This window comes from Cavia porcellus, unplaced genomic scaffold, assembly GCF_034190915.1.
Source record: "Cavia porcellus strain 051 isolate PalLab524CR breed Dunkin Hartley unplaced genomic scaffold, mCavPor4.1 scaffold_17, whole genome shotgun sequence".
Lineage (NCBI taxonomy): Eukaryota > Metazoa > Chordata > Mammalia > Rodentia > Caviidae > Cavia > Cavia porcellus.
The window spans coordinates 17,493,212-17,520,748 of record NW_026947500.1 but is presented as its reverse complement, the minus strand read 5'-3'; the positions used below and the strand labels follow the sequence as shown (position 1 = coordinate 17,520,748).

The 27,537-nt window shown below is 52.2% G+C and overlaps 1 protein-coding gene and 1 long non-coding RNA gene across 3 annotated transcripts; one reads left to right on the top strand and one right to left on the bottom strand.

Annotated features, from left to right (window-relative positions):
• Positions 1 to 694: 694 nt before the first annotated feature.
• On the bottom strand, positions 695 to 4,672 carry LOC134470856 (uncharacterized). The gene is made up of 2 exons (XR_010040044.1): positions 3,780 to 4,672; positions 695 to 952 (listed from the first exon to the last, which is right to left on the bottom strand). It is a non-coding gene; the product is annotated as an uncharacterized LOC134470856 (long non-coding RNA).
• Positions 2,280 to 27,537, top strand: Nxnl2 (nucleoredoxin like 2). 2 transcript variants are annotated; one of them, XM_063227275.1, is made up of 4 exons: positions 2,280 to 2,799; positions 3,181 to 3,506; positions 10,685 to 10,849; positions 24,476 to 27,537. In XM_063227275.1, exons 2-4 carry the CDS (start codon positions 3,220 to 3,222, stop codon positions 24,588 to 24,590), a joined length of 567 nt encoding a protein of 188 aa, XP_063083345.1. In that variant the 5' UTR covers positions 2,280 to 2,799; positions 3,181 to 3,219; the 3' UTR covers positions 24,591 to 27,537. The 2 variants fall into 2 exon arrangements, with proteins under 2 accessions (XP_063083345.1, XP_063083346.1); XM_063227276.1 differs by having other exon boundaries at positions 2,731 to 2,777.

Below are 27,537 nucleotides of genomic sequence, written 5' to 3'. Positions count from 1 at the left end.
AGGAGCTTGGTCCTGTTTTTAGTTCCCCATCTGCAGGCCTGGTCTGGAAATCCCTGTGACATCCACCCTGGCTTGCTCACACCCAGGACAAGGAGAGTGTGTTGGGCAGGCTGGCTGTCAGGCTATCCCAAGGGTCACAGTGCCCACACCCGGCCTCAGCACCTCCCTGAGTGGTGACTGCCCCACTCAACTCCCCCACAGCTATGCAAGTGATGGGAGTTTCTGGGGTGAGCTGCGTTGTTTACTAAACTGTGTGCTCCGTTTCAGGTCAGTGGTCAAGGATTAAAGGCCAAACAAGTCAAAACACAGTATGAGTGACGTTTAGAGCTTTGGTCCATATTACTACAGACAACTAAATCAGAAATTAATTGGAGGGAGCTGGGGATACAGCTCAGTGGCATAAGTGCCTGCCTGGCAAGCGCAAGGTCCTGAGCAAACAGGGCTGGGTCCTAGAGGAAGTCTGTGGGAGATGAGCAAAGTCAGAACTGAGCGGGGAGGGCCAGGCCTCGAGGTGGACAGGCCAATGATAGCAGCAGTTCCAGGTTACTCTGAAATTGGCATCACTGGTCTGGTTGTCTCTCAGTAGCATTTGTGAGATCCCTGAGGTTGAAATAAGGAACCTATCTCACCCTCTTAAAAAGGTTTGCAGGCTTGTTGACTCTTGTCTCAGGAAAAGAATTTCTAGCACAGGTCAGAAAGAGGCATGAGTAGGATTTATTAGACAGAGATGGTAGGAATGCAGCATCGGCCCCCAGAGAAGTGAGCCCCATTATAAGCCAGGGGGCACAGTTAAAGGGGTGTGTGTCAGGCGGGTGACCTGGGCTCTGAGTTTCTCCATCTGTCAGGCCGCAGTGGAAGCCATCTGTGGGTGCCAGAAGTCGCGGCTGGTCGAGTGAGGTCAACCCGTTTGAGGCTGAGATAAATTAGTCATCAACCGTTGTTGCTCTTTGGGCTGGGGGAAAAGGCAATTTGTAGGTGAAAAAGGAGTCCAGGAATTCGCAGGCTATTGTAAAAGGCATTTTAGGAATTTAACACTTTTTTGTAAGGAAGGGAGGAGTTTTCTTAGCGCAGTTGAAAGGGCTGGGGGGTAGCTCAGTGGTTCTGCGCCGCCCAGCAAGTGCGGGCTGTGAGCTCGATCCTCGGCACACAAAAACAGTGCAATTTTAAAATCTTGATTTCCTTGTCTCCTTTCTCCCTACCTTTATGTTTTCTCTCCTATCTCAGAGTGAGCCTGGATAGGCATCAGAATCCTAGGGGGGCGACCCCAGTGTCAGGCCCACCCTCCGTTCCTTTGCAGGAATGCCTCTGCGGCTTCCCCCCTGAAAGTTGCCAGGCGCCAGGCACCCCGCCCCCGCAACCTGTCCACCCGCACAAACCCAGGGGTTACACTGTAACCCCGCAGTTGGATCCAGCCTGTGGCTTCGCTGCGTAAAGCACCCCCATCCCCATCAGCCTCCACTCAGGACCCCTCTGTCCCTCAGGATCTTCCCACTCTCGCTCTCCTTTGCTCTGGAATCTCAGCCTTCAGAAGACTTCGCCCCATCGGACGTCCAACGTGTTGGGAGCCACTTTCCCCCCTCGCAGTGGGCTTACTTCTACTTCCCGTGTCAAAGCCTAAGTTTAGTTTTAATTCACACATAGTAGTCGCACGGTTTTCCAGGGCAGCTGATCACTCAGTGGACGTGGACTCCGCGTAAGGTCAGCTCAGGGGACCTGTACAGTCTTTCAACACAGAAAGACGTCACTTGCGCTAGGGACCGTCCAGATGCCAGGTATTTTGGATAAACAGTTGGCCTGCCGCCTACCTTATTTCCTCCCGTGCAGTTCGAAGCTATGAGGCCTTCAGGAGCTATTCCTGCCCTGTCCACCGCTCCTCGCCCGCTATCCCTCTTCCCGTGTTTCGGCCTCCTAGGGCTGAGGACTGAACCACTGGTGACGGGGACAATCCAGGCCCTCGGGGGTCGCACACCGCACGCAGAGGGGCCGGGGGTGCGCGGGCGCGAGTGAGCCTGTCCCGCCTGGCCTGTGCTGGGATTCCAGGGGGACATCCTTTTACCCAGGGTCTTCTTACCCAGCTTCCTCTGGCCTGTTTTTAAATTTTGAGACAGGGTCTCCCAGAGCCGCCGGTCCGCGCAGCCCAGACCTCCGCCCGGAGCGTCAGTGACAGTTGTGCCCCGCCACTTCCCCTGGACGATCTGTCCTTAAGCGGCGCCCAAAAGGCCTCTTCCTGCGTTTATTTTCAAGTCCTCCCAGGTCAAACAACCCTATGCCAGCGGGCATATTCCTATGGCGTACTTTGATTTCCTTCACTGTCCTTATTTTTTCATATTTTGTCCACGGTGCGCCTTGGGGATTAACTCCGAGCCTGTTGACTACTGCGCGACTCCCGCGGTGCTTGTTACCGTGCTAAGTCCCCACGCGAGCCCCGCCTGCCCCGGGCAGGGCGCAGACCGTGGCTCGCTGCGAAGCCACTGGCCCAGCAGCTGCTGCCACATAATTAATCTCCTTCTTCTCTTTGTTGGCGACGCCAGGAAGGAGCCCAGGGACGCGCGCACGCTGGACGGGCCTCTCAGGAGCCGCATCCCGGCCCCGCGTAATCACTGCTCTCGACCGGCTCCCAATTCTGCCTGGACCCCGGGTTCCCCCGGACCAAGGCCTGGGGTGCGAGGACGGACGCCCACACCCACCCAGGACCCGAACTCCCCGCCGCTGGCGGGCGCAGCGCCCGAGCTGCCCTTGCGCTTCCTGCCGCTTGCACCCTCTGCGCTCTGCCCGGGGTCAGCCTGAGCTCCAGCTGAGGTTCAAGGGCACCGCGGGAGGGGTCGGGGCGGAGTAGGGGGGAAGCGGGGGAAAGAGGGGAAGGGCGGGGCGAGGGCGGGACGTCGCCGGGGCTCAGCAACTGCAGGCCCGTGCGGTGGGTCGCGCTGCCGCGCTAGACCTGGGGTCACCGGTGTCTGTCAGTGTCCCTTCCCCATGATGTCCACGGACCCCGGATCCCCGCGAGCAGTGCTGAGGGAGTCGGCGCGCGGCCAGGGTTTATGATTGGCTGCTTGCCGGTGACCCTTCTCCCGCAGGTGTCCTCTGCCCACGGGTGACCGTCCTCCCACAGGTGTCCCCTGCCCGCAGGTGGATCGTTCTCCAGCAGGTGACCCTTGCCCACGAGCGACTGTCGTTTCGCAGGTGTCCCCCACCCCAGGTGACCGCCCGCCAGCCTGCGCCATGGTGGACGTGCTGGCCGGGCGGCGCCTGATGACCCGCGAGGGCGCTTCAGTGGAGGCCGAGGCGGCGCTGCAGAACAAGGTGGTGGCTTTGTACTTCGCGGCGGCCGGGTGCGCGCTCAGCCGCGACTTCACGCCGCTGCTCTGCGACTTCTACGCGGCGCTGCGGCCGGCGCCCTTCGAGGTGGTCTTCGTGTCTGCGGACGGCAGCGCGCAGGAGATGCGGGACTTCATGCGCGAGCAGCACGGCGCCTGGCTGGCGCTGCCCTTCCACGACCCCTGCCGGCAGTGAGTGCCCCCTCCCCTTCCCCCGCGGCTCGCGGTCTCCACTCCCAGCGCCTCCCGCCTCGCCCATTCCTGGAGTCGACTACCGCCTTCAGGGGCCGTTCGCTCCCTCAGGGTTTCATAACTGTAGAGGTGTAAACTTCATGACTTGAGTGCAGAGAGACCCGGGGGGAGGCCAGAGATGTCCGAGCCTGGGCTGGCGTGGGCTCTCCTGTGACCTCAATGCAGTGAGGGTGAACACGCACCCCAAAGTGCCTGGCCCCAGCCCCTCCCTACCTAGGGTAGACGTGAATTTCTTGAAGTCAGCCTGGACTTACTCAGTCGCGGTGTCACCGTCAACGTAGGTCACTACGAGATGGCTGTGGGTTTTCCTTTCTTGCTTTTCCTTGGTTGATATGAGGGACGGAGCTCACAACCCTGTGCTTTCTGGGCTGGCGCCTTTTGCAAAAGGCACAGCAGTAGTTTAGATGTAGACGGGTGCTGCGAAGCCTGAGGTGTGCGAGCTCAGACCCAGCAGAGAGAAGCCCTCAGTGACAGCGGGTCTGTCTTGCTAAAGCCCGAGCGACTTCGGTAAGGACTCATTAGCGTGTAGGGTGGTGCGTTTGAAAACGCGATCTACTCCTCTGGCACCCGACTTGTGGCAGCTTTTCAAAGGATGCCCTTGTTTTGAAGGTGAGATGTGGCTGTTACCTCATTAGGTTGGAGCTCAGTCCCTGGGAGGGGCAGCACCGGGGTTCCCTGGGGGAGTAGGCAGGTGTTTCGCGTGCACCCTGTGCCGTGTGTCCCGGGGATTGGCCACGGGTCAGTGCCAGCCGGCCACAGATCAGCGCTTGGATCCTTTGCCTCAGTTTACAGATGTGCCACTGAGGTACAGTCCCGTTCTTCTGACCCTGGGGCCGTCTCTGCCCTGGACCTTTCTCAGAGGATACAGTGAGCCTCAGACTCCAGGGGAGCACGGATTTCGAAAGGAAGAGCATCGTTTTCAGGCCGTGCGGAATGCTTTCTCCCTGTTCCTCCCCAGGCTGAAGGCAGAGCCCCTCCCAGCACTGGTCCCTACACCATTCTGGACTGAACCCCGTTGGTTTATGAACTAGAAAGCAGTCTATTTTGTGGCATTTTGGGAACTATACCCTAAATTCGGCTTGTCCCCAGCCTGGATCTGTGGAATCAGATCACGAGTCAGATGGGAGGAGAAACCACCAAGAGGCTGGAAGCACCCCGGAGGCATTTGAGGAAGTTGTCAGTGTGCGGTAGGCAGGCTTTGTGTTTGGTGACACAGAAAGGAAAGCCTGAAACACTGATGTCACAGGAGTCCTGAGTAGGGAAGGGACCCCTGTGCTGCCTACCTATCCTGAGAGCTTTGAGCTTGTCACCTGCTGCCCTCTGGATTCCTGCTGAATCACCAGAGCAGGAGAAAGGGAGAATTTTTGTTACCTCTGAAGAAGTAATCATGGGCGTCCTCGGCCACCTTTGAGGTGGCCGCCAGGTGCTGGCTGTGATGCACCCAGGAAGAGACACTCAGAGCCCTTACCTTGTCCTAGGGGTTGTGACAGGGGCTTCCTCGTGCAGTCCCTGCCCCTGCCCAGCACAGCAGCACGTGCTGCCTTCATTGGAGAGGGAGAGGGAGCCGTTTGCTGCTAGTGCCTCGACCCTGGAGGTGTGGACGCATGGTGGGGCTATCAGAGAGGGGGCTGAGCCTTCTCACACCTTAATGTGGGGACTGCACCAAGGACAGATGTTGCTGCTCCCACAGGCCTCGTCTCAGATGAGGTCACACTCATGATCTGTCTGCGAAGGAACAGGTTTTGAACCGGCTAGCAGTGGTTCCTGCCACGTGGTACTATTTCTGTGACTCTGTGGTGCATTGATAATGATCGTCTTGTGACCGCTCGGGTCGCACTCAGTCTTGATGGCACTCAGCAGAAGGGGAGAGGCCTGGGACGTCTTCCCCACTGCTGCCTGCTCAGCCTCTCACCCTGTGGCCCAGGGCAGGTTAGGTAGTGGGAGCCTCACCTTCCAGGCTCACGATTTGGATTTGGTAGAAAAGCAAACTGGCTGGAGCTTCCTGCCATGGGCAGGGAGTGGCCTGGGGAGTCACCCGATGGTACAAGCCACTGCCCCTGTGTGTGCATGACTTCTGGTTTAGGCCTTGCTGTTTGGCACCTGCCAGCCCTGTGCTCCAGCTGCCTCCTCGGCTTCCGTACTCAACACACCTGCAGGCCCTGGGGCTTCTTCCTGCTCAGATGCTGGGCTGCTCAGAAATCTCCCCCAGCTGGGCTCCCAAGTCCAAGTGCCCCTGTCCAGCTGGTTCTTGGTTCTGGGACAGCTCAGGTCCTGTGGTGCTCTGCCCCCGCCCAGGGGTTCCATGATTCCTGTTGCCCACAGCCTGTGCCAAGGATGGTTAGTGTGGCATCCGCAGGGCGTGCGCTTGCTGGGCAGCTGGGGTGAGCGAACTAAAGAAAGCGGAAAGCACACTGGAGGAATTTGCTTGGCAACGAGACAGAAACAGAAACAACCGGAACCAGGTTACCATGGCAACCCACAGGCCTTGTGTTAGGGACAGGATGTGGCCAGGTCAGGTGAAGGGAAGGACAGGCGGCACAAGTGCCAAGGACAAAGATAAGGACAAACACAAGGGTGCGTGAGACTCTGGATCTCCCTGCGGTGGTTAAAATGCCCCTGAGCCAGGACGGCGACTGAGTTTTCTCCGCTGCACTCTGCTTTTGGTGGATGCTGCCTGGCCAGGTAGCTCTCTGCCTGCCCCTACACTCAAGGTCACGTTTGTCCCCAGGCAAGGGTGCCAGGATGCAGGTGTGAGGACCTCAAGGAATCTCTGCAGGTCGGCGAGGACAGGTCGGGGCTTCAAGTCCCTTCTTGCTCCGTGAGCCTCCCTTGTCCCCTTCTTGAAGTGTCAGGAGTCATTCAGGGTTGCAGGTCACCAAGGACACAGCTGCACCAGCTCAGAGCGCGCAGTAAAGGCAGTGGGAGGCTTTAGCACTCAGCCTGCGGTGGTGGTGACACATGCAGTCTCCTTGCAGCGCTTTAGGCAGCAGGGCGACATGCCTTTCTTCTCCTCAGCACGCAGCTCTGTACGGAGTCTCCTGCTCTGAGGCTGCTGGCTGCCCACTCCTGGGCTGCTTGGTATGGGCAGTGGCTGTGTTGATTGAACAGTCAGCTCTGCTAGAATTGGAGGCAGGATCTTCTCACTCAGTAGGAGTGGCCAGGGTTTATTAAGTACTTAGGATGTGGCAAGCCTTGTTTTGCTCCCAGCTGCTCACGTATTAATCAGCTCATTTTTTTGAAACAGTGTCTTACGTGTAGCCCAGGCTGGCCTCAAACTCCCAGCAGTCCTCCTGCCTCAGTCACCCAGAGTGCTGGGATAACAGACACGTGCCACTATGCCCCGCTACATCCCAGGGCTTTTATGGCTGGATCTCAAGGCTCCTACCCAGGGCAGAAAGAGTGCAGTTCAGGCAGGTTTTGAGGTCACGTTAAGGCTGCTGTCTGGGTACCTGGGTTGAGAAGTGGTGTGGTGTGGGTCACCAGGAACTGTGAAGAGTGCAGATGCTACTTCAGCCCGTGAGTGCTTAGCCCAGGGAGCTCTGCAGGGCCTGCTCCAGGCCCTGGGGATGCCACCCCAGGCACAGAGCCCCTGGGTGTGGCTTCAGTAGGACTATCTGCTTCCATTCTCCAACACATCCTCCCTGCCCTGTGCTTAGGCTCAGGTATCCAGTGAGCCATTTGCCAAAAGCATTAAGCCCTGCACTGTGGCCGCAGTCTCTATTTTTCACATTTTTTATTTCTTTGAGACAGAGTTTCACTATGTAGTCCAGGCTGGTCTTGAACTCACTCTGTAACCCAGGCTGGTGTTGAACTTGCAATGATGCTCCTGCCTCAGCCTCCCGAGTGCTGGGTTATGGGTGTGAGCCACCATGCCTAGCTGGCTGCAGTCTTTATACAAAGAGCTCTTTGGGGTTTTTTTCTCTCTATTTTTTGTTTTATGCCTTTGAGAAAAGTCAGCTTCCAAGGCTTTTCAGATTTCATGGGAAATGCTGTACGGATTTCTACAACCTTGGCATCGCCTTCGAAACACCTTTCCCGTCCAGGTGTGGGATCCAGATTTTGTTGGCCACGGCTGGCTGAGCTCTCCTGGCTGTGGTTTGATTGGATGCACTGGCGAGAGGACCCAGGCCCCCACACCTCTTGTTTGACACGAACTTGCGTGTGTCTGGGTATGTGGATTCGGTTGTTACCTCTGCAAGTGGGGTTAGCACGGTGGCCTTTGCTGAGCCTTCTGTGTTACGCATGGTAGTTTCAGACTGTGCTGGGAGTTGCGATGTGGCCCTAAGGGGGCTTGACTGCTCACTGTTTGGGGGCCACGCCCTGATTCCTGCTGTCCTACTGTCTTCTTCCTGTTACTGCATTTCGCACAGATTTGTACACATTTAATGTTTCCAAAGAATGAGATTGGGTTTTATTGCTTACCTTGAGGTGATTTTCCTTGGTCTATATTCTTTCTTTCTTTTTCTTTAAAACAGTCTAGCGGTGTAGTTCAGGCTGATCTTTAACTCACTTTGTAGCCCAGACTGACCTTAAACTCCCAGCAATCCTCCTGCCTCGGCCTCCTGAGTGCTGGGATCACAGGCATGTGCCTTTGTGCCAGGCCGTCATCAGCTCCTTGAGTTAGAAACATAACTCATCTTTGCTTTACTGTTGTTATTGTTGCGTTGACAGGATCTTGCAGTGCCTGCCAAGCTGGTCTTGAACTCATGGGCTAAAGTGATCCCCCTGCCTCAGCCTCTCAGGAGCTGGGACTTCAGGGTGTATGAGTTTGGGGTTTGTGTGTTTAGGGTTATTGCTTCCCAAGAGTATCTGAGCTTAAGATTTGTACAGCATGTGACTAACATATGTGGTAAGTGTTTAAATTAAAAAAAAAAAAGATTATGCTAAAAGACACATTGCACTAATCCTCCCCAACCTTCCCTTCAAGCACACCCCAGCGTTCCTGTGGCTTTCTGAAGCAGTTCGGGAAGGCCTCTGTGAGTGTCACTACATGGTACGATAAAAACCACCCTGAATGAAACAGACACAGTGACTGGGTTGAAGCACCGTCCTTGGAAAGCAGGCTTGGGAAAGCACCGCCGTGTCCTTACCCGCTTTACTGGGCACCACGCGACCTCTGGCTCTTCCCCAGAGTCAAAATGACCGTGACAGTAAACACAGAACTCAGTCGCATGTAGGCAGCCGTGACTGCTCAACAAAGACCTGAAGGTGTACTCGAGAGCTGGCATTGGGAAGCGGCAAGAGCATTGTGATGAGTGGGTTCTGGGTGTGTGGAGCAGCATCTTGGGAGGAATTACAGGCAGTGTGGATTTTTGCTGTACATTTTAAAAACTTAAACAATCACCACAGTTTGTGATCCTACCCCTTGGCATCAGCAGAGGTTTGTTTCAGGGTGCCCAATGGTGTATATAAGATCCCTTACATACAAGGGCATAGTGTTTGTGTATAACCTATGCACATCCTCCTGTATACTTTTTATTTTTAAAATGTTTTGGCATCAGGACTTGAACTCAGGACTTCACGCTTGCCAAGCAGGCACTGTGCCACTGAGTGAAATCTCTGCCCCTCTTGTGTACTTTGAATCCTGTAGATTACATGTAACACCTAAAACAAGGTAAATACTACTTAAGTAGCTGTTAAGACTATTGTTTAGGGAATGACAAGAAAATGTCTTTTCATGCTTAGTACAAGTATTGTTTCTTTCTGAGTATTTAAATTTGCAATTGTTTGTATCCATAGATGTGAAACTCTCGGATATGAAGGGCTTAATCTACATTTATATTGTCCTTTTTTTTTTTTTTTTGAGATAAGATCTCACTTTGTAATTGAAGCAAGGCTTGAGCTCACTATGTAGTCCAGGCTGGCCTCAAAGTTGCAGTGATCCTCCTGCCTCAGCCTCGCAAATGCTAGGATTACAGGTGTGCTCCACCATGTCCCCGTTTAAACCCGTTTTTAAACATGGTTTTTTATTGGTTTTCAGTTCCAATACATGGCAGTCTAGTTAGGTGGTCTGTACACCAGACTTCGTGCCCAAGACTGGCTTTGTCCTGGCTGGGCAGACGTTGAACTCGGAGCGTGTTCTCTCTCTGTAGGGTATGGGGAGTGAGCCCTTTTCTCCTGACTCCCTGAGGGTCTCTGTTGGCCTGGATGTGGGACTCAGTGGGGAGACCCTGAAGAGGCAGGTTAGTAACAGGAGGGTCACAGGAGTGTCCCAGGCTGAGGTCTTGGGATGAAGGAACAGACCATGTTAATCGGGAGGCCTTGTGACCTGGTCAGATAAACAGGACAGGGGTTCCCCTGCCCACCCAGAGGGGTGATCCCGGGGAAGCCCAGTGGGGAGCAGAGTGGAGGGGCAGGTGCTTCTTTCTCTAAATGAATTAAGGTGACTTTGTAAAACAGACCACTAGGTTACCAATGATGGTAAAATGGAGCCGAGTCTGGGTGAGGGATTTGGGGGTGACATTGGGCAGCGTGTGCACCATCACTGTCCCCGATTGACATGTTTGGGAATTTTGTTATAGTTTCTTTTTTCTTTTTCTCCTTGCAATAAAATGGATTTGGAAAAAGTAAATAAAAAGGAGCTAAGACATGTTTCGTCGTGGATCAGGTCAGCCTGTAAGGTGGACCGTCTCGTGAGGCTTTGAACTAGACCCCTAGAGAGGTACTTGACATTTTCTTCTCCTGGTAGCAGAAAGTCAGCCCGCCACTGGGTTTCTTTGTGCCCTTTGAGCCGCCCTCCCTGTTTGGTACCTCCCGCCCCCAGTCACAGCCTCCTGCGTTTAAATTAGCGGGGCTGGGGTGTGGCTGGCGCAGAATGCTGGCCTGGTGTGCTAGAGGCCTGGGTTCCACGTCCAGTACTGCAGGAGCGGAGGGCTGCAGAGCTCACGGACAGTTTGGAGCCTTGGCACAGCGGCCGCCTTCTCGGCGCTGAGCCTCTCTGCAGGGCCGCACCGCCCTGGAACAGGTCAACCCTGGCTGCAGATGCTCTCTGGGTCCGCGCAGACAGAACAGGAGCTGGCGGCCCGGCGTGGGGTCACCGGAGCACAGGGCCCTTGGGGTCGGTCGGATGGGGTGCTAAGCGGGGGTGCTAACCCACTGGTCCCCTCTTCTCTCCGCAGCGAACTGAAGCAGAGATACAACGTCACGACCACCCCCAAGCTTGTGATCGTGAAGCAGAATGGGGAGGTCATCACCCACAAGGGGCGGAAGCAGATCCGAGAGCGGGGCCTCGCCTGCTTCCAGAGCTGGGTGCAGGCGGCCGACATCTTCCAGAATTTCTCAGGGTGAGCGGGCAGGGCCTGGGGGGCGGCGTTCCTCCCGACACCCTGGAGAGGGGAGGCCCTGAGCCTTCCTGGCTCTGTGTTGCGTTTTATTTCAGGCCAGAAGGTAACTACCATTCAGGAAAAGATGCTCTCCCCGTCCCTAGCCCATAGCTAATTTTTATTTATTTATTTATTTATTATTATTTTTTTTAGGCTAGTCAAGTGAAGCAGTGGGAGTGAAGTTGTAAACACCACTGCACTCGGACCAGCCCATAGCTAATTTTTAGATAGTTTTATTTTTGCATATTTCACCCATCTGTGCCTAGGGAAGCACCCTCAGTGTCCCCGAGGAAATCTATGCAAATCAGGAAATTTGTCTCTCAGGTAACAGGATGTACTTACTGGTACGTTTGCTGTGCTCTGTCTCATTTTAATTATTCACTCTGCATTTATTAATGGGGTTTGCAAACTGTGTACTTTCCCCCCAAATCTCATTTTATTTCAAAGAAAAAAATAAAGAAAAAAAGAAGAAAGAAACTACAATAAAATTTCAGAACACGTCAATCAGGGGCAACTATAGTACATACATTGTGCACTGTCATCCCCAGATCACTCACCCAGAGCACAGGACATCTGCATTCAGTTGTCCAGACAATACCAACACAAACCTTTCTCTTCAGTGAGCTCAGAGAAGTCAGGAGTGTAACTGCCTTAACTATTTTTTAAATACATCTATACATAGATACATACACACATGTTGTTTCTTTAGCTTCTCACAGTAGAGGCAATGCGATGTGTACACGTGTGTCTTATTTTGCTAGTGAGTATGGTCTCAGGTTGCATCCATTTACCCATAAAAATCTCCAGTTTATCCTTCTTTGTGACTGAGTAGTACTCCATTGTATACAAATACCACGTCATTTGTATCCATTCCTCAGTCAGCGAGTATTTAGGTTGTGCAAACTGTATTTTAATAAATGATTATTAACACCTTGAACAGCTCTGATTTCTTCCTTTCTCATTCCAAACCAAGTGCCACTAGGAGGAAAATGGGTCACCCCATACATACGGTGCTTGAACTGTTTTTTATTTGTCAGAGTAAAATAAAATGACTTTTAGTGTCATTTTTAATTATGTGCAATCTTGGAATTTTTCCCCGCTTCTTTTCTCATACTTATTTTTTTTGTTTTTTTTGGGGGGGGAAAGGGTCTTGCTTTGTAGCCCAGGCTGGCCTGCCTCAGCCTCCTGAGTGCTGGAATTACAAGCATGTGCCACCATACCCAGCTTCACACTTACTTTTAATAGTACTGTAAGAACCTAGAATGAGAGGAAAAGTCAAGGCTACACTCTGTCAGGATAACATTTTAGTCGCTGAGGACAGCACGCACCACAGTGGTCCTATAAGGTGAAGGCTAAAGACCTTGTCCCTAGTGATAGCTGTGGTGCCTACCCAACTAAGGATGCTCCTCAGGGTGTGCCCCTGGCCTTAGAGAACCAGAACCCTATTTACATCTTTCCGAGCAAATCCCAGCACCCCAGAGCATCTGTGCATCTGGATACACAGAAAACCCCGCGCACTCCTCACCGACAGCAGGAGAGCGGCCCAGGCCTTTTTGCTCCCCAGAAGCGCCGGGCACCACCGCAGCCTTTCCTGATCTGAGGGCTCAGAACTGGAGCCTGCTGCCTGCCCAGCCCTGTCTGGATCCCCACAGCTTGCTGGGTTCTTTAGCCCAGAACCCTGACATCCGAATCAGGCCAGTCTACGGGGTGAGGAGCTGGGGTGGTGCATACCCTGGGTATAGACCCAGCCCGCCCCTCACCTCCCTGCTCCCCTCTACCGCTGGCTTCTCCCCATTAAAAGCCGATATGCAGTATCTATTGTACCTTTTGGATCTTATTATTCTTTCTTTTTGTTTTTCATTAGGGAGACAGTAGGATATTTACAAATGAGTCTGATTTGTTTCACTTACGAGTATGGTCTCAGGTTGCATCCATTAATTTTATCCTTCTTTATAGCTGAGTAGTACTTCTACCGTATAAAATACATCTTTTTTTAAATACCACATTTTTTAAATCCACTCCACAGTTAATGAGCATTTGGCTTGTTTCCAAGATTTAGCTATTACAAATTGTGCTGCTATCAACATGGGGCACATACATCACTGTGGTCTGATGTTTTCAACTTTTCTGGGTAAATACCAAGAAGGGGAATAGCTGGATTGTTGGAAAGAAAATGCTGAAAAAGAAAGAACAACTAGGATAAGGGAAAAGAGAAAAGGCAGAAGGGAAAGATTATATGTACAATTTTACATATGTGTGTGTGTATTCAAATAGATAACTATACTATTCATCTCTTACTTCATCAAAAAACAGTTTGTGCTTTCATTATTTGATCATTTTGCATGTCTGGATCTTGTAGCCCGAGAAACTGCTTCTGGGATAACACTATGCAACGTGTTAATTTCCTCCTTTAAAAAAAAAAAAAGTTTCTACTTTTAAAGAAAAAAGAAAAGAAAAAGCAAACTGAGATGCAGCGTTCTTGGGGCCAGAAGGGTTGACTGAAGAGCATGGATCATTTATGTCCCAGATGACTCACCTCGCAGTGTGATTCGCTTCCAGAACCATTAATTTTATGATGGTACTTTTGGTCACATTTTTTTTTTTTTTTTTTTTGCTTTTGCCCCGAGCTGTTTTTGCAGCCTTTGTTCTTTATTTTCTGAATTTTAAACATTTGCGGATGTTGTGTATCTGTGAGGTCCACCCAGGCGCCCACTTTTCTGCGCGAACAGAGCAAGGTTTACCGCTGTGGCCTGGAGAGTAGGCGGGGCCACTGTGGGAGGGAGGAGCTGGGGCTGAGAGGCCCTGCACAGGCATCCGGGGGCGTGGTCCTGCGCTGCAGTTGTGGGGCGTGGCCCCATCCTTAAATTTTGCTGACATCAAACCACTAAGCTTTTTTGGGCACTTGTGACATGGAGGCCTGATGCACCTGAGCCACAGGTGTGGGATGGCCTGGGCACCTTCCTGCCTGGGAGAGCCCTGGACAGGTCCAGCCTGCAGTGGATGTGCAGGCGCCAGGAGGACTGCACAGCACAGGCTCAGAGAATCGCTGTGAACAGCTCTCACAGCTGCCGCGCATTTGGAGGCACTCACCCACACGCATGGGCCCACTGCGCGCTGTACACTCCACACTGGGCATGTGATACGATGTCTGGGCATCATATCACATGCCCAGACATTACACCTGCTCTGCAATAAAACTGGTGGTCAACTTAACGCCAGCTGAATTAAATCAGCATGGTGCTGGGTGTGGATGGCCCGCCTGAGGGAAGCTGTCAGCATAGAGACGTGGTGAGAAGAGCCAGGCTGGGTTCTGCTAAGTGTTGCTGTTTGGAGCTTTGGTTCTCCTGGAGGAAGGCTTGTACCAGGAAGCACAACAATGGTACCATTGAGCTGTAAGCTAAGACTTCCCCCTGGTCATTCTGGTCTCCTTGTGCCTCTGAGAAACAAGCTAAAAAGGGAGACACAGTGTTGGCAGAGGTGACCGACCCAGACTGTCAAGGGGAAGTTGGACTCCTCTACAGTAGAGGAAAGGAAGGATGTACATGGAGTGCAGGAGATCCCCTAGGGCGCCTTTGAGCACTACCATGTCCTGTTGTTAAAGGCAACGGGAAACTACAACAACCTAATCCAGGCAGAGTGACAAGGGGTCCAGAGCCTCCAGGAAGGAAGGTGTGGGCCACTCCACCAGGGAAGGAACCAAGACCTGCTGAGGTGCCAGCTGACGGCCAAAGGAATACAGAATGGGTAGCGCAAGGAGGTCATCTAAATACCAGCTACGACCCCACGGTCAGCTACAGAAAAGAGGACTGTAATTACTATTTCCTCCAAAATGTGGTTCTAATGTAATAATGTAATAATGTTGACAGACTTAGTGCTGGTTCTTGGAGTTTGTTAAACCTGTGTTACAATGTGGAAGTTATGAAATAAGAGTAAGTCTCAACCAAAGAAAATTTACATTGTATTCTGGTGAGGCAGTTGGTGCATTTCTGTATGTACACAGGACAGTTATGACATGTTAGGAGCAATTATGTGCAGGGCTTTGTATTTGGAGACTGGTTTACAGAAATGTCTGGTTGCCAAGGTGACAAGGGGTAGACTGTAGTGATTAACTGTCAGTTTGAGACATTTAGAATCTTAAACTGACTTGGTAACTCCACACCCTACGGTGTGGAAGACCCTCTTTAGGGTGGCTCATCTCCTGGATGGACGAATGAGTCCCATTCTTTGGAGGAGCTCCAGCTTGGACATCATCTCCTGGCTTCCAGTGCAGACTCTTTGGCTTTCTAGCATAGAGCCGTCAGCCTTCCAGGGTAGACCCTTTGGCCTTCTGTCAGTCTGCTGGTGTGGACTTGCATGGGACACTGCAGTGAAATCCAGACCTTGGATTGAATCCTTCGGCCTCCAGTGTGTAGACACCCTCTGCATATTCCCTCATGTGACTCTGTGGCTGACCATCGTAAGCCAATCTTGTAATTTCTTAGACATTTGTATATCTCCTGTTATATCTGTTTTCTCTCGTAAAACCTTGCCTGATACCACACCCTTGTGCACAAGATGCTACACACCATACAACCCACACAGATCACACCACACATACAGACATCACATCTGCATGCACAAAACAACCTCCCCACAGCGTGTTCACTACATGCATATAAACCATGCCATACATGCAATACATACTTCTACCCTGTCTTGGTTACTTTTCTCTCATTGCTGAGACAAAATAGCCAACACCCAAATATTATTTGGCTGTCAGTGGAGGTTTCAGCTCATACTCAGCTGGCTCCAAGGCAGGGTGCTGTGGCAGAGGGGCAACACTTCAAAGCAGCAGCCAGAGCAAAAAGGAGGGGAGAACAAGCCTCTTCTCCCTTACGTTGTGCACAGCTCTTCCCCCCCCCCCCCGCCCCCAGGGCAGGTGTATGCTCACAAAATCTCTGTGCCCTCCTCTTGCACAGGATGAGGATGTTTACAAAGTAAGGTCCCTGGCCCCCTGCTGAATCTCTCAGTTAAACCTCTAACACAATGTATCAACCAGAACACATCCTCATACCCATACACACATACCACACACGGTGTACACCTGCCTCACATGTGCCTCATCCGTCATACAACAGCCTACACATACCAGAGCACACATGTATGCACAACAGCCCACATAGCGCACACGCTGTGAACACGTGCCGTATATACACACGTACCACACCACAACATGCCGCACATCATTCTGCAGACGCACTGTGGACACACCACCACACCTGTCCCCGGAAGAAGGAAGAGGGAAGAGGATGGAGAATGAGCTCAGTGGGCCACACCGAGTCCAGCGGGCCCAGCAGAGCAGAGTGCCAGGGCAGGTGTCCGTTTGCTCCCGCCACCCTCCGCCCCTGCCCTTCCCGCTGTGCTGACCAGCCCCTTGGGGTAGATTAGGTCCGCTGTGTGAGCTCCGCGGGGGTTTGGCCATGTCTGGGGTTATTCTTTCCTCCTAACCCTCTTGGGTATTTGCCTTTCTTTTCTGTGTTCCTGCTGTGGTCTGAATGATTGGGTCCCCCGCATAATCACGGTGAACCCCAACCCCAGGGCCGTAAGGACATCGCAGGCGGGTTTGGAAGTAATTAGGCCGCAGGGATGGAAAGCGCTCTTTCCCAGGAGGCTCCAGAGAGCTCCTGCTTCTTCCCCGCTGTGTGGGGACGCAAGGAGACAGCGCCACCTACGGAAGACACTGTCAAGAGAGTGAAAAAGTGACGGGTCTGTGTTGATTTTTCTGAATGGCGTATGTTTTACCACTTTCTTGTCACTGAAACAAAATGCCTGCCATTTTTTTCCTTCAGTTTTAATTTTTATTGGCCACGTGTGTCATGTGTGCTGATTGGATTCCTCGAGGGGAGCTGGTAGGTGAGCCTAAGCCATCTCCTTACTGCTTCCTCCTTTTCCTGTTCCTCCTTCCCCTCCCTGCTTCTTGATCTTCCCGTTTGCAGAAGATCGATCTCCTTACTTTCTTATTATTGCTATTTTAATTTTTAAATTATTATTGTTTTTTTATTTTGAGCTTTATTTACACTTTGGGATTCTCATGTAAGGAAAACCATGTGATGTTTAAGCCCGAGTGTCTCATTCATTTCGTTTAACACAATGGTCCACAGTGTGCAGGAGCCCTTCTGGACCTCCGCGCGATCCAGGGGAGATCACATGTTCCTCAAGGAAGAGGTATTGGAATTCCAGCAAGTAATTCCAGTCTACCATTTCCACTGCGGCCCACCGAGAGTATAGACACTAAGGTGTGTTTGTAGTGGTGGTCAGCCGAGGGGTCCTGAGTCCAGCTAGACCCGTGGCTGACTGCCTCAACCTGGGCTGGATCCGGGTGTTACTAATTCATGAAGAGGGAAGTGGCTTGGGATGAGTGCTGGGAGCAGGGCCAGGCAGGAGGCCTACAATCACCTCTGCAATGAGAGAGAGAGAGAGAGAGAAAGAGAGAGAGAGAGAGAGAGAGAGAGAGAGAGAGAGAAAGAGAGAGAGAGGAAGGGAGAGAGAGAGAGAGAGAGAGAGAGACAGAGAAAACCCTCTCATGTATGTTAGGGATAGGCGTGGGCTCTGATGGTAATCGTCATGCCCCGAGGCTCCATCCCAGCTGACATCACACCTTTGTCACTTGTTCTCTCTCATGAATAGTGCTTGGGAGCTCTAGGTGGGGCATCACTGTCCTGTCCCATTGCTTTGAAGACCACCTCAGCACCCCAGCTGGACCCATTTGTATGGCTTAAAGCCAATGGAGCGGGTAAAGACACATCGCGGCCAGCTCTGCACACACCAGGAGGGAAGTAGGGCCACACGCTCTTCTGAAGAGAGCCATCCAGCCGTCCTGTTCATTTTTGTGCAGTTGACTCAAGTGTATCTTCACAGCAGAGAAGTCCTCCCTCGTGTGTAAACACCACGTTTTCTTTATCTGTTATCAGTTGATGGACACACAGTCTTCTCCCGAGGGCTAGAAACATGGCAATGCATGGATCCTTGTAATGTGATGTCTCTCACTCTTTAGTGGAGATACCTAGAAGGGGAATAGCTGGGCCGAATGGAAGGTCTGTTAGCTTTTGGTGAAATCTGCATACTGACTTCCACAGTGGTTTTGCTGGTTTACACTCCACCAACAACGGGGAGGGATTCTTTCTTCCTGAAGCCTTACCAGCATTTGTTATTTGACTTCTCTCTCTCTCTCTCTGTCTCTGTCTCTGTCTCTGTCTCTGTCTCTCTGTCTCATCTTTTTGAGATAGGGTTTTTCTTTGCAGTTCAGGCTGGCCTTGACCTCACTTTTTTTTGGTACCAGTAATTGAACTCATGACTTTGTATTTGCCAGGCAGGTGCTGTGCTACTGAGCTATTTCCCCAAAGGCCTTGAACCCGTGTTGTAGCCCAGGCTGGTCTCAAACTCATAGCAATCCTCCTGTCTCAGCCTCCTGAGTGCTGGGATTACAGGTATGACCCCCACCTGGCTTAGAATGTGTGTATGTGTGTATGGTGCTGATGATGTAACTCATGGCTTGGTGCATGCAAGGTAAGCTCTACCACTCAGGTCTACCCTAGCCTCGATTTCTTAATGATAGCCATACTTTCTGGAGTAAGTTAGAATCGCAGTATTGTTTTATTTGGCATTTAATGGCCAGCTGTGTTAACAGTTTTCAAATATTTATTAGCTATTATGAATAGAAGTGTCTATTCATTTCACTTGCCCATTTTTTAGTTGGGTTTTTTCTTTGGGGGAGTGGTCTAATTCTTTTGAATTCTTTATACAGTTTGTGTATTAGTCCACTGTCTGAGAAGCAGCTGGTAAAACTTTTCCCATTCAGTAGGTTGTCTCTTCACTCTGTTGATTGTTTCCTGTGCTGTGCAGAAGCTTTTTAATTTTATATGCTCTCCTTCTTAATGTTATTTCTTGGGCAATTCGAGTTGTATTCACAAGTCCTTGCCTATGCCCACGACTTCAACAGTTATGCCTATTTTGTCTTGCAGCAGATTAAGTGTCTCTGTTAGAGACACTTAGAACTTTGGTCCACTTGGTTTTAGTGTAGTGCCTGTTGAGAGCTGTGGGGGTAGAGGCAGCCTTCTGCGTGTGGACAGTCACTTTGCTCAGCACCACTTGCTGGAGAGGCCGACTTTCCTCCTGCCTTTGCTTTTGGCCTCTTTGTCAAAGGTCCGAGTGTGCTGTGCTTGGGGTGCTCGTGCATCCCCCCCCCCATTCCCTTCATCCATCTCTGTTTCTGTGCCAGTGCTGTGCTGTGTGCATCCCTGCAGCCCTACAACCCGGGGTCCTGATGTCTCCTGCTTTGCTCTCCTTACCCAGGGTTGCTTTTGCTACTCTGGCTCTCTTTATTGTTCCACATGGGTTTTAGGGTGGGTTTTTTAGCTCAGTCAGTAGTACTGTTGGTGGTTTGATTGGAGTCCTGTTGAGTGTGTCTGTCTGCTTTGGAGATACGCCATTTTGACTATAGCAGCCCGGCCTGCTCAGGGACAGGGTGACACTCACAGCCTTAGGTAGAGGAAAAGGTGCTCAGCCCATGGTGGTCAAGAAGGAGAGAGAGGGAGCAGGACAGGAGTGTGCCTCTAGGTCACATCCCTGACCCCGGCCAGTGCCGTCTCCTCCTGTGCAGTCAGCTGCTGTGCCCATCAGTGCACAGACCCCACTCAGGAGTGGGTCCCCGTGATCCTGTCACCTTCTGCCCACATGGGGACGGGGGTGGGACATCCACCATCTCAGCCATCACAGTGTGCCTGTGCCGGCTGTCTGCTGTCCTTTCTTGGGGAGTAATCTCCTTCTCCTGGGTAAGTTAGGCGTTAATAGGGTGAGAAGCTGATCTCCCACTGAAATAGAGAGGACTCTGACCAGTGACCCTTACACGTGGGCCCAGCTGGTTCCTCTGTCTGGTTGTCACCCACTCCCTCTCCTAGAGACAGGGCCAGCCTCAGGACAAGGAGGTACAGATACACAGAATTCGAGGCGGCGGTGACCACTGATATCCCTGAGCCCCAACCCTTCTTAAATTTTATACCACCTGTCCCAGCCCTGTCCTGGGGCACCGTCTCTGCTGTGCAGCCTCGGAGAGGCACTGCTGTTTGTGGAGCTGGCCCTGGCCTAGGAGGTCCTCGGAGAAGTGACTCTAAAACAGACATGATCAAGGGCGTGGCCTCTCCTCTTCCACAGTGCGCAACACTGGCCACAGGCATGCATGACTCAGCACTGGAAAGGAAGTTGCAATCAAGTGAATTCTTCTTGGTGCTCAATTTCTTTTTTTCTTGTGGATACTGGGAATCAAACTCAAAACCTCGCGCTTGCCAGGCAGGCATTGTGCCACTGAGCTGAATCCCAGTCCCACGGTGTTTAATTTTTTTTTGTCTTTTTGAGACAGGGTCTTTCTATGCAGTTAAGGCTGGATTTGAGCTCACTTTGCAGCCTAGGTGGGTCTTGAACTTGAAACAGTCCTCCTGCCTCAGTCTGCTGAGTGCTGGGATTACAGGTGTGTGCCACCACGCCCGCACAAGGTGTTTAATTTTCATGAATGAACATCTGCAGGTGAGTGACACAGCTGGCTGCTGACTGCAGTGTGGGCTCATACAGGAAAGTACATTCAGAACCTGAACTTTCTTCTTGTAGCAAGACTTGGTGGCTTGGCTGCACCTGGGTGTGGCGGTGCCTAGGCTGTCTGAGCTGTGGCAGGGGAGGGGAGTGGGCCTGGGGCTGCTCCTGAAAGGACAGAGGCTGGAGGTCAGCGGTGAGGCCACAGCCTTGGACTCGAAGGTCACCTTCATTCGTGTTATCTTTACACACGTGTGCATGTATGTGTGCACGTACGTGCATGCACAGAGCCCTAATTCTGGTCTCTCCATATACTCTATCACTTGGTTTTTTACAGCAAATTATTTTAATTTCGTATCGTCATAATATGCTTTAACACCTAGTAGAGCGAATCTTTTTTTGCCTTCATTTTTATTATTTGCTTGTTTGCCTATGTTTAATTTTTCTGCAATAAACCAAGTATCGGTATCTAGTTGAGAAAAGGATCTTGTTTTTACATAAGTCCACATTTAATTTACAAAATTTACATATGTAACTTATACAGTGGAAGCTTCTAACCAGAAATAAGGTCCGCTTCATCTTTTATTCAAGTCTTGTTTTATGGCTCCTGCTAAAAGTTTATTTTTTATTCTCTTGAGGCCAGGTCTTACTGAATCATCTAGACTGACCTCAAACTTGGGATCTTCCGTCCTCAGCTTCTGGAATATTCTGGAGTAGCTGGGATTATAGGTGTGTGCCAGGGTGGCCTGCTCTGGCTAGGATCTGGAAGTTTTCTCTGTGCAAATCCTGTGTCTTCTCTCTCCCTCTCCTTCCCTTCCCATCTCCTGTCCTCCTCTTCTTGCTTTTGCGCTGTCTTTTCTTCTTCCGCTGAGCAGGTCTGTATTTACATCCGGAGAAGCAGCTCTTTCCAGAGCAGGCTCTGCTGCCAGCTGCCCAGAGTTCTAGATTTTCAGTTTTATCTGCATTTCCCAAGAGCATGGTGTTGTCCTCTTTGTTTTCCCTATTTCTCAAGTTCTTCCTTTGCCCTAAACCAACACTGAGCCAGAGACATAGTGAGATTATATCTGGGATTTCAGGATCAAGTTTAATAAAAACTTGGCGTAAGATGTGCTTTTTATCATGACAAGGAACTCATTTATTATCACTGCCTTCTTAGAATGTCATCAGGAATGCCGAGTTTTTAAAGTACTATTTTTAGCTTCTGTGTGGATTATTCTCAGGTGGTTTATTCTTTGAGTTATTAACAGGGTGAGTTATGTTAATAGGTTTGCTAATTTGAATTAGCCTTGCCTTCCTACAGCTGTGAAACAGCTGATAAGTTCTGTTTGGCCCGGGCTCATTGCTATTTTAAGAGCTCCAAAATTAAACTTGCTCATGTCTCTTCTGGCAAGGCTCTTTCTTTTGGGCTGTTTTTCAGCAGCATTTGCACCCAGACCTTGCCACTCCCAGCCAGGTGCCATCTGCTCTGGCACCTCCTGTCTGCAGACATCTGTGCCCATCTGGGGCTCTGGCCACAGGGCACTTCTGGGCAATATCTGTGCCCATCTAGGCAGCTTCTCACTGGGTGCAGTTGCTTTTGTTTGTGATCCACCCAGATGAGCTTTTGCTTTTGGTGAATGCCGTACACAGCCATACTGGGTTTGAATCCTGCATTCAGGTGTGACCTTTTGGGCTGTTAAATCGACTCACCATACCTCAGTTTCCCCATTTGTGAAATGGAGATGGTAATTGGGCCTGTCTCCCCAGCCTTTGGGGGATTTCACTGCTGACATGTGGATTTCTTAGAAGGACCGCACTCACCGTAAACATGTAAACATCATGGGACTGCTCACTGTTGCTGTGATTAATGTGGGGTGCTCTGCCCAGCGGGGTGGGGGGCAGCCAAACCTCCTGATTATTCTCAGTCCCGGGAGCCCCCTGCTGAGCCACAGGTGCAGTGGCCTGTGCTTGGGCAGGCGTGGGCTGCACCCCAAGGACACTGCTGGCTGCTTCTTTCCCAGGACTCAAACTGATGTGTGGGTCTCACGTCTCTGGATCCGGTGTGGGAAACCAGGGGGTGGCCTGTGAGAGCTGTCTTCCTCCATGGTGGACACTATGCCTGTGACAGCCCTTTCCTCCGTGTGCCCTGGACACCGGAGGAGGAACAGCCATGGGGACTGCCCCAGCACACATGAGAGGCTGTCCCCTCTCCCAGGGAGGCGGGGAGAACATGGAGCCCCTGGAAGGGCTGAGGCTCTTGCCACAGTGGCTGAGAGGGACAGTTTAGGTGCAATGGCAGAGAGCACCCTGGAGACCTGGTCAAGAGGCCAGCAGGGCAGGTGCTTCTCCTTTGCTAGGGAAAAGGGGCTCCCCTGTGGCCGAGCCACTGGCCTCCTCTCTCCAGGGTGTGGGGTCCCCGAGGCCTCACCCGAAGACACAGCCAACACTGTGACTCTGTGGGGCTCCCGCTGGGGTCCCTGTCTCCCTTCCCTGATCTCTGTTTGTGGAGCAATGTGTTGAAAAATATGGACACAGATTTAACAAGGAACAAACAACAGGCGTCTGCTGACCGGGCTTCGCTCCTCTTAGTAATAATCAGAAACTTGGAAAATACAAAAGAGGGCAGAAAGGGGATGAAAATAATCTGTAGCCTCTCCCTCAGGGCCGGCTGCGGGGCGCCTGCTGGCTGTGGGTTTCCCATCCTTCCCTGGGCAGATCCCAGCGCTGGTCAGAGAGGCTTGCTGCCCCCTCGTGGTCACCATCTGGGCAGCCCCCCAGCCTGGGGCAGGGCCGGGCACTCAGCCTGCTCTCCTGACTTCCAGGAAGGCAGGGCCTGGAAGGGCGCTCAGCCTTCACGGGGCTCAGACATCACCCACGGGCCTTTCTGGCTTTCTTCGGTCTATTTCTTCTTCTTCCTCCTTTTTTCTTTGTCAAAATCTTTTGGTCGTTCCCCTGCTTTTTTCTCTTTAGGTTTCAGAGATTGAACCCAAGACCTCGTGCTTGGTGGGTAGGTATTCCCCTCTGAGCTCTAGTCCCAGCCCTCTTATTAAATTTTGAAGAGCTTTTAAAGTTTTTTTTTCTCTTGAAATAACTTTGGAGTTAAGGGTACAGAAACAGAAACAGGCATCTCTATGTTCCTCAGCCCGGCTCCCCAGCACTGGTGCTCCACACCGCGACCTTACTGTGGCCAAACCTAGGGTTAGAGCACTCAGGCCGTCGTCAGCCCCCCAGCAATCTCCTGGCCATCCGCGTCCTGCGTGTGTCCCCGGCCCAGGGCCATCAGTGTCCTGGCTTGCAGTTAGTCACTGGGGAGCCTTGGTCCCTCAGTCTGGAATGGTCCCCGGGGTTTACTTATTGATTTATTTTGTCTTCAGTGGTCAGTTTGTTTGTCTGATGTCTTCTCATGATTAAACCGGTAGTGACACAGTGTCTGCCATGGTGTGGATGGGGTCACTGTGTGGCATGACCACAGACGCTCACCAGGGTCACCAAGTGACGGTGCTCCCTGCAGGTAACCCCTCTTAGGGTCCTGATTAATTCACTCCTGAATACACTTCCATTAGGCACTGACTTGTAATGCTTGGCAGTGTCATCTTTCAGCTGCAGAGCTGGACACTTCTGCTGGTGTTTCTGTCCTCTGGCCCCTGGAGGAGAGGGAACAGAGTGTGTCGGTAACTGCATGGAAGCCAAGTGGTCTAGGCAGGGCTCCGGGCTTGGCATGGCTCTGCGAGGGGTGAGCGCTACACAGTGGACCCCATTGCACTGAGTGGGAGTGACTTTAAATGACATAACTGTTCGTCAGCTGTCCCTGGGATAACATACCTGAGGCTATCAATTTAAGAGGAGCAAAGGTTTATTTGGATTATGATTTAAAGGCTTCAGTCCATGGTTCCTGGAGCCCACAGCAAGGTAGCACATCACGGCAGAGCGCAAGGTGGAGCAGGACCGCCGGGGGCAGAAGAGAGCAGTGTGTGCGGGGTCCTGGCATCCCTTTGAGACCACGCTGACAATACCCTTCCTTCCTTCCCCTCATCTCCATCTCCTCAGGGTTCCGCTACTTCCAGCAGCACCACAGACCAGCTGCCCCGCCGTCAGCCTGTGGCCTTGGGTTCTGTTTTTCAAGGTGAACTCTAACTACGGGCAAGATGACAACTCACCATGACACCAGGGACCCTAAGCCTGCGGAGAGGAGCAGCTTGTAGCAAATCCCAAGAGAACCCTGCTTCCTTCCGGCCATCGCCACCTCCTCTGAGCTCCACCTGAGTGCCCTACTTCCGTTATCCCTCTCGGGGCTCAGGAAGAACAGTCTCCCTGTCCACAGGCTCTGTCCCTGCAGACTGATCCAACTGTGGGTCAAAAGTATTTGAGAATTAGATGGGCGTGGTGGCTCAGGCCTGTAATCCCAGCATTTGGGAGGCTGAGGTGGGAGGATCGTTGTGAGTTCGAGACCAGCCTGGGCTACAAAGTGAGCTCAAGGTCAGCCTGAACTGCATAGCGAGACCCTGTCTCAAAAAGCCAAAAAAAAAAAAAAAAAGTATTTGCGAATAGAAGAACACTGAGTTCATACTGAACACCTTGAGACCAGTTACCATTATTCCCTGAACGGCAAAACTGTTCCTGTGACATTGGCACTGCGTTGGGTGTTACGAGTGATCTAGAGATGCTTCAGATGTACAGGAGGATGTGTGTAGGTGAAACGCAACCACCACCCCGTTTTGCATTAGGGGTGCAAAACTCGAGCGTGCATAGGCTTTGGGATTTGCAGGGCATCCTGGATCCAGTCCCTCAGATAATGGGCCTTGACTGGGAGCTGCCGGGTTCTCTACCTGCACTTGAGCCATATCTCAGTAAAAAGAGAGTTTTGGTGGAGAAGGGGAAGGGGGCTGTGTGCAGGAAGCATCCTAAGTGAGAACAACATGGTGGCTCTGGGAAGCTTCTGGCCCGTCTTGGTCTTCACAGATGCTTCTCTGCAGGTCCCTGGCAACTCTGGGGTTCACTTCCCGTCTTTAGAGAAGCTTCTTCCATGCAGCTGGGAGGATTCCTGGCAGTTGATCGGTGCTCTGGAGCCGAGGACCCCATCAGCCTCCATGGAAGAATCGGCACCCGGCCTTGTGCTGTGGGGGTCCTCCTTGCCCTGCACCCTGCCTGTGAATCAGAGTCTGTTCCAAGTAGAACCTGGCCCTCCTCTCAGCCAGCTGTACTACTGTATGTTCTGTGAAACCAGAACATTCATGCATGTCTTTGGCAGACATGTTGCTTTAATGGAGAGATCAGAAAGGCTGTCAAGGGCTCCCATCTACCAAGTGGCGGCATCAGCGGGGCAGAGCAAATCTATGAAGGCCTCAAGCTGACTGCTGGGCTGAGTGGTTGTGCCACGGTTTTCTTCCATCCCCTTTGGAAGATCAGGGTCGTCCCCAGGGGTGAGAAGAAGGTTCCCCGGATCCCCCGGCCACAATGCGGGGGTCTTTAGGCCTGAGCAGGAATGGGGCTCTTGGATGCTATGTGTGGACTCTATCCTGAGATGGATTTCCAGGACCTCCTGGACTCTGGGGGGACCACTGAGGGTCCCAGCTACTCACCAGAGAGCTCCAGCTGCAAGGCACCCCCACTTTTGGCATATCACATATCAGAGGTGCTGAGATAGAGCTGCTCTGATGCTTCAGGACAGCAGCTGGGATTTGGTGGTTGATACATTGTGTCACCTTGAGAAGTCTGGAAGGTTAAGGAAGTGACTCAGCAGGGGCCAGGGTTCTCACTTTGTAAACATCCTGAGCCTGTGCAGAGGAGGGCAGGCTGAGTGCTGCATCCACCCTGGGCAGGGCGTGGTAGCCTGCCTACACTCTAAGAGAGGCGAGCTCTCCCCCACTACTTTTTACTCTGGCTGCTTTTGCTGTCTTCTGTGGCCTTAAGGTGTTGCCCCAAGGCAGTGGTGTTGGTGGAGTTTGCTGGCGGTTTGATCACTGCCACAGACTGAATTCCCAAGGCCTGGCCTCCAGGGACTCTGGAGAAAGGATCTTTGGAGGTGCTAAGGTTACAGTGGGGTATAGAGGCATGCCTTTGTCTAGAGGCCTGTAGCCCAGTGCTGTAGATCCAGTTGCCTGAGCTGAGGTGGGAAGATGGCTTGAGCCCAGGAGTTCGAAGCCAGCCTGGGTGGTACACAGTGGGCAGAATTCTGTACTCACAGCTGACTCTGGGGTCTTGGCAAGGCCAACACATGGCAGAGGACAAGGATCCTATGCAGCAGGGGATGTTCCTAGAACAATGTGTTGTCTTTCTTTTTAGGAAGAAAGTTCTGGCTGGCCTCGAACTCATGGTGATTTTTCTGCCTCCGCCTCCCAAGTGCTGGGGTTACAGGTGTGAGCCACTATGCCTGGCCTTCGTATGTCGTAATGTTTTCTTTTCTTTTTTTCCTTTCTTGATGTTGGAGACTGAACCGAGGGCCTGGGTGAGGGAGGTAAAGGTAGAACTCCACCACCACCTGTTTACTTTCTCTCTTTTTGAGATAAGGTCTCACTAAGTTGCCAGGGCTGGACTTGAACTTTGATCTTCCTGGCTCTCAGCCTAACAGGTAGCCTGGATTACAGCTGATCTGATCACTTCCCCAAAGCCCATTGGCAGCCTGAAGTTCTACACAGTGAGGCCCTGGGGGGTGTTTTAGATAAGGGCTTCAGCAGGCTGCGGTGCTTTCCCCCTCTGAGGGCCGGAGGAGGAAGGCTGACCTCAGGCTGGGCTGAGGCTGCCGGCCCAGCTCCATCACTGAGTGCTGGGCCTGCAAGGGGCTGTGCTAGCTCCTGTGGAAATCCTATTCAGGGGGTCTCAGGGCAGCACCGACTTTGGACGGACGCTGAGACGCGACGGGAGGCCTGGCCATGCTGTGTAGGGCACCCTGGAGCACTGCGACCCTGGCGGCAGTGCCCACACGGGGCCCTTGCAGCCAGCCTCGTGACCGCCTGGAACGGAACGCAGGTTTATTAAGACTGGGGGATGCAAGGCACACTGGGCCCCAACTTCCAAACCGCCATGAGAAATGGCCCTAGGGCCGTGGTGTGCACCCCGGACCCCTGCTGCCCCAGGATGTGGATTCTGCCCCAGGATACGTGCGGAGGGCT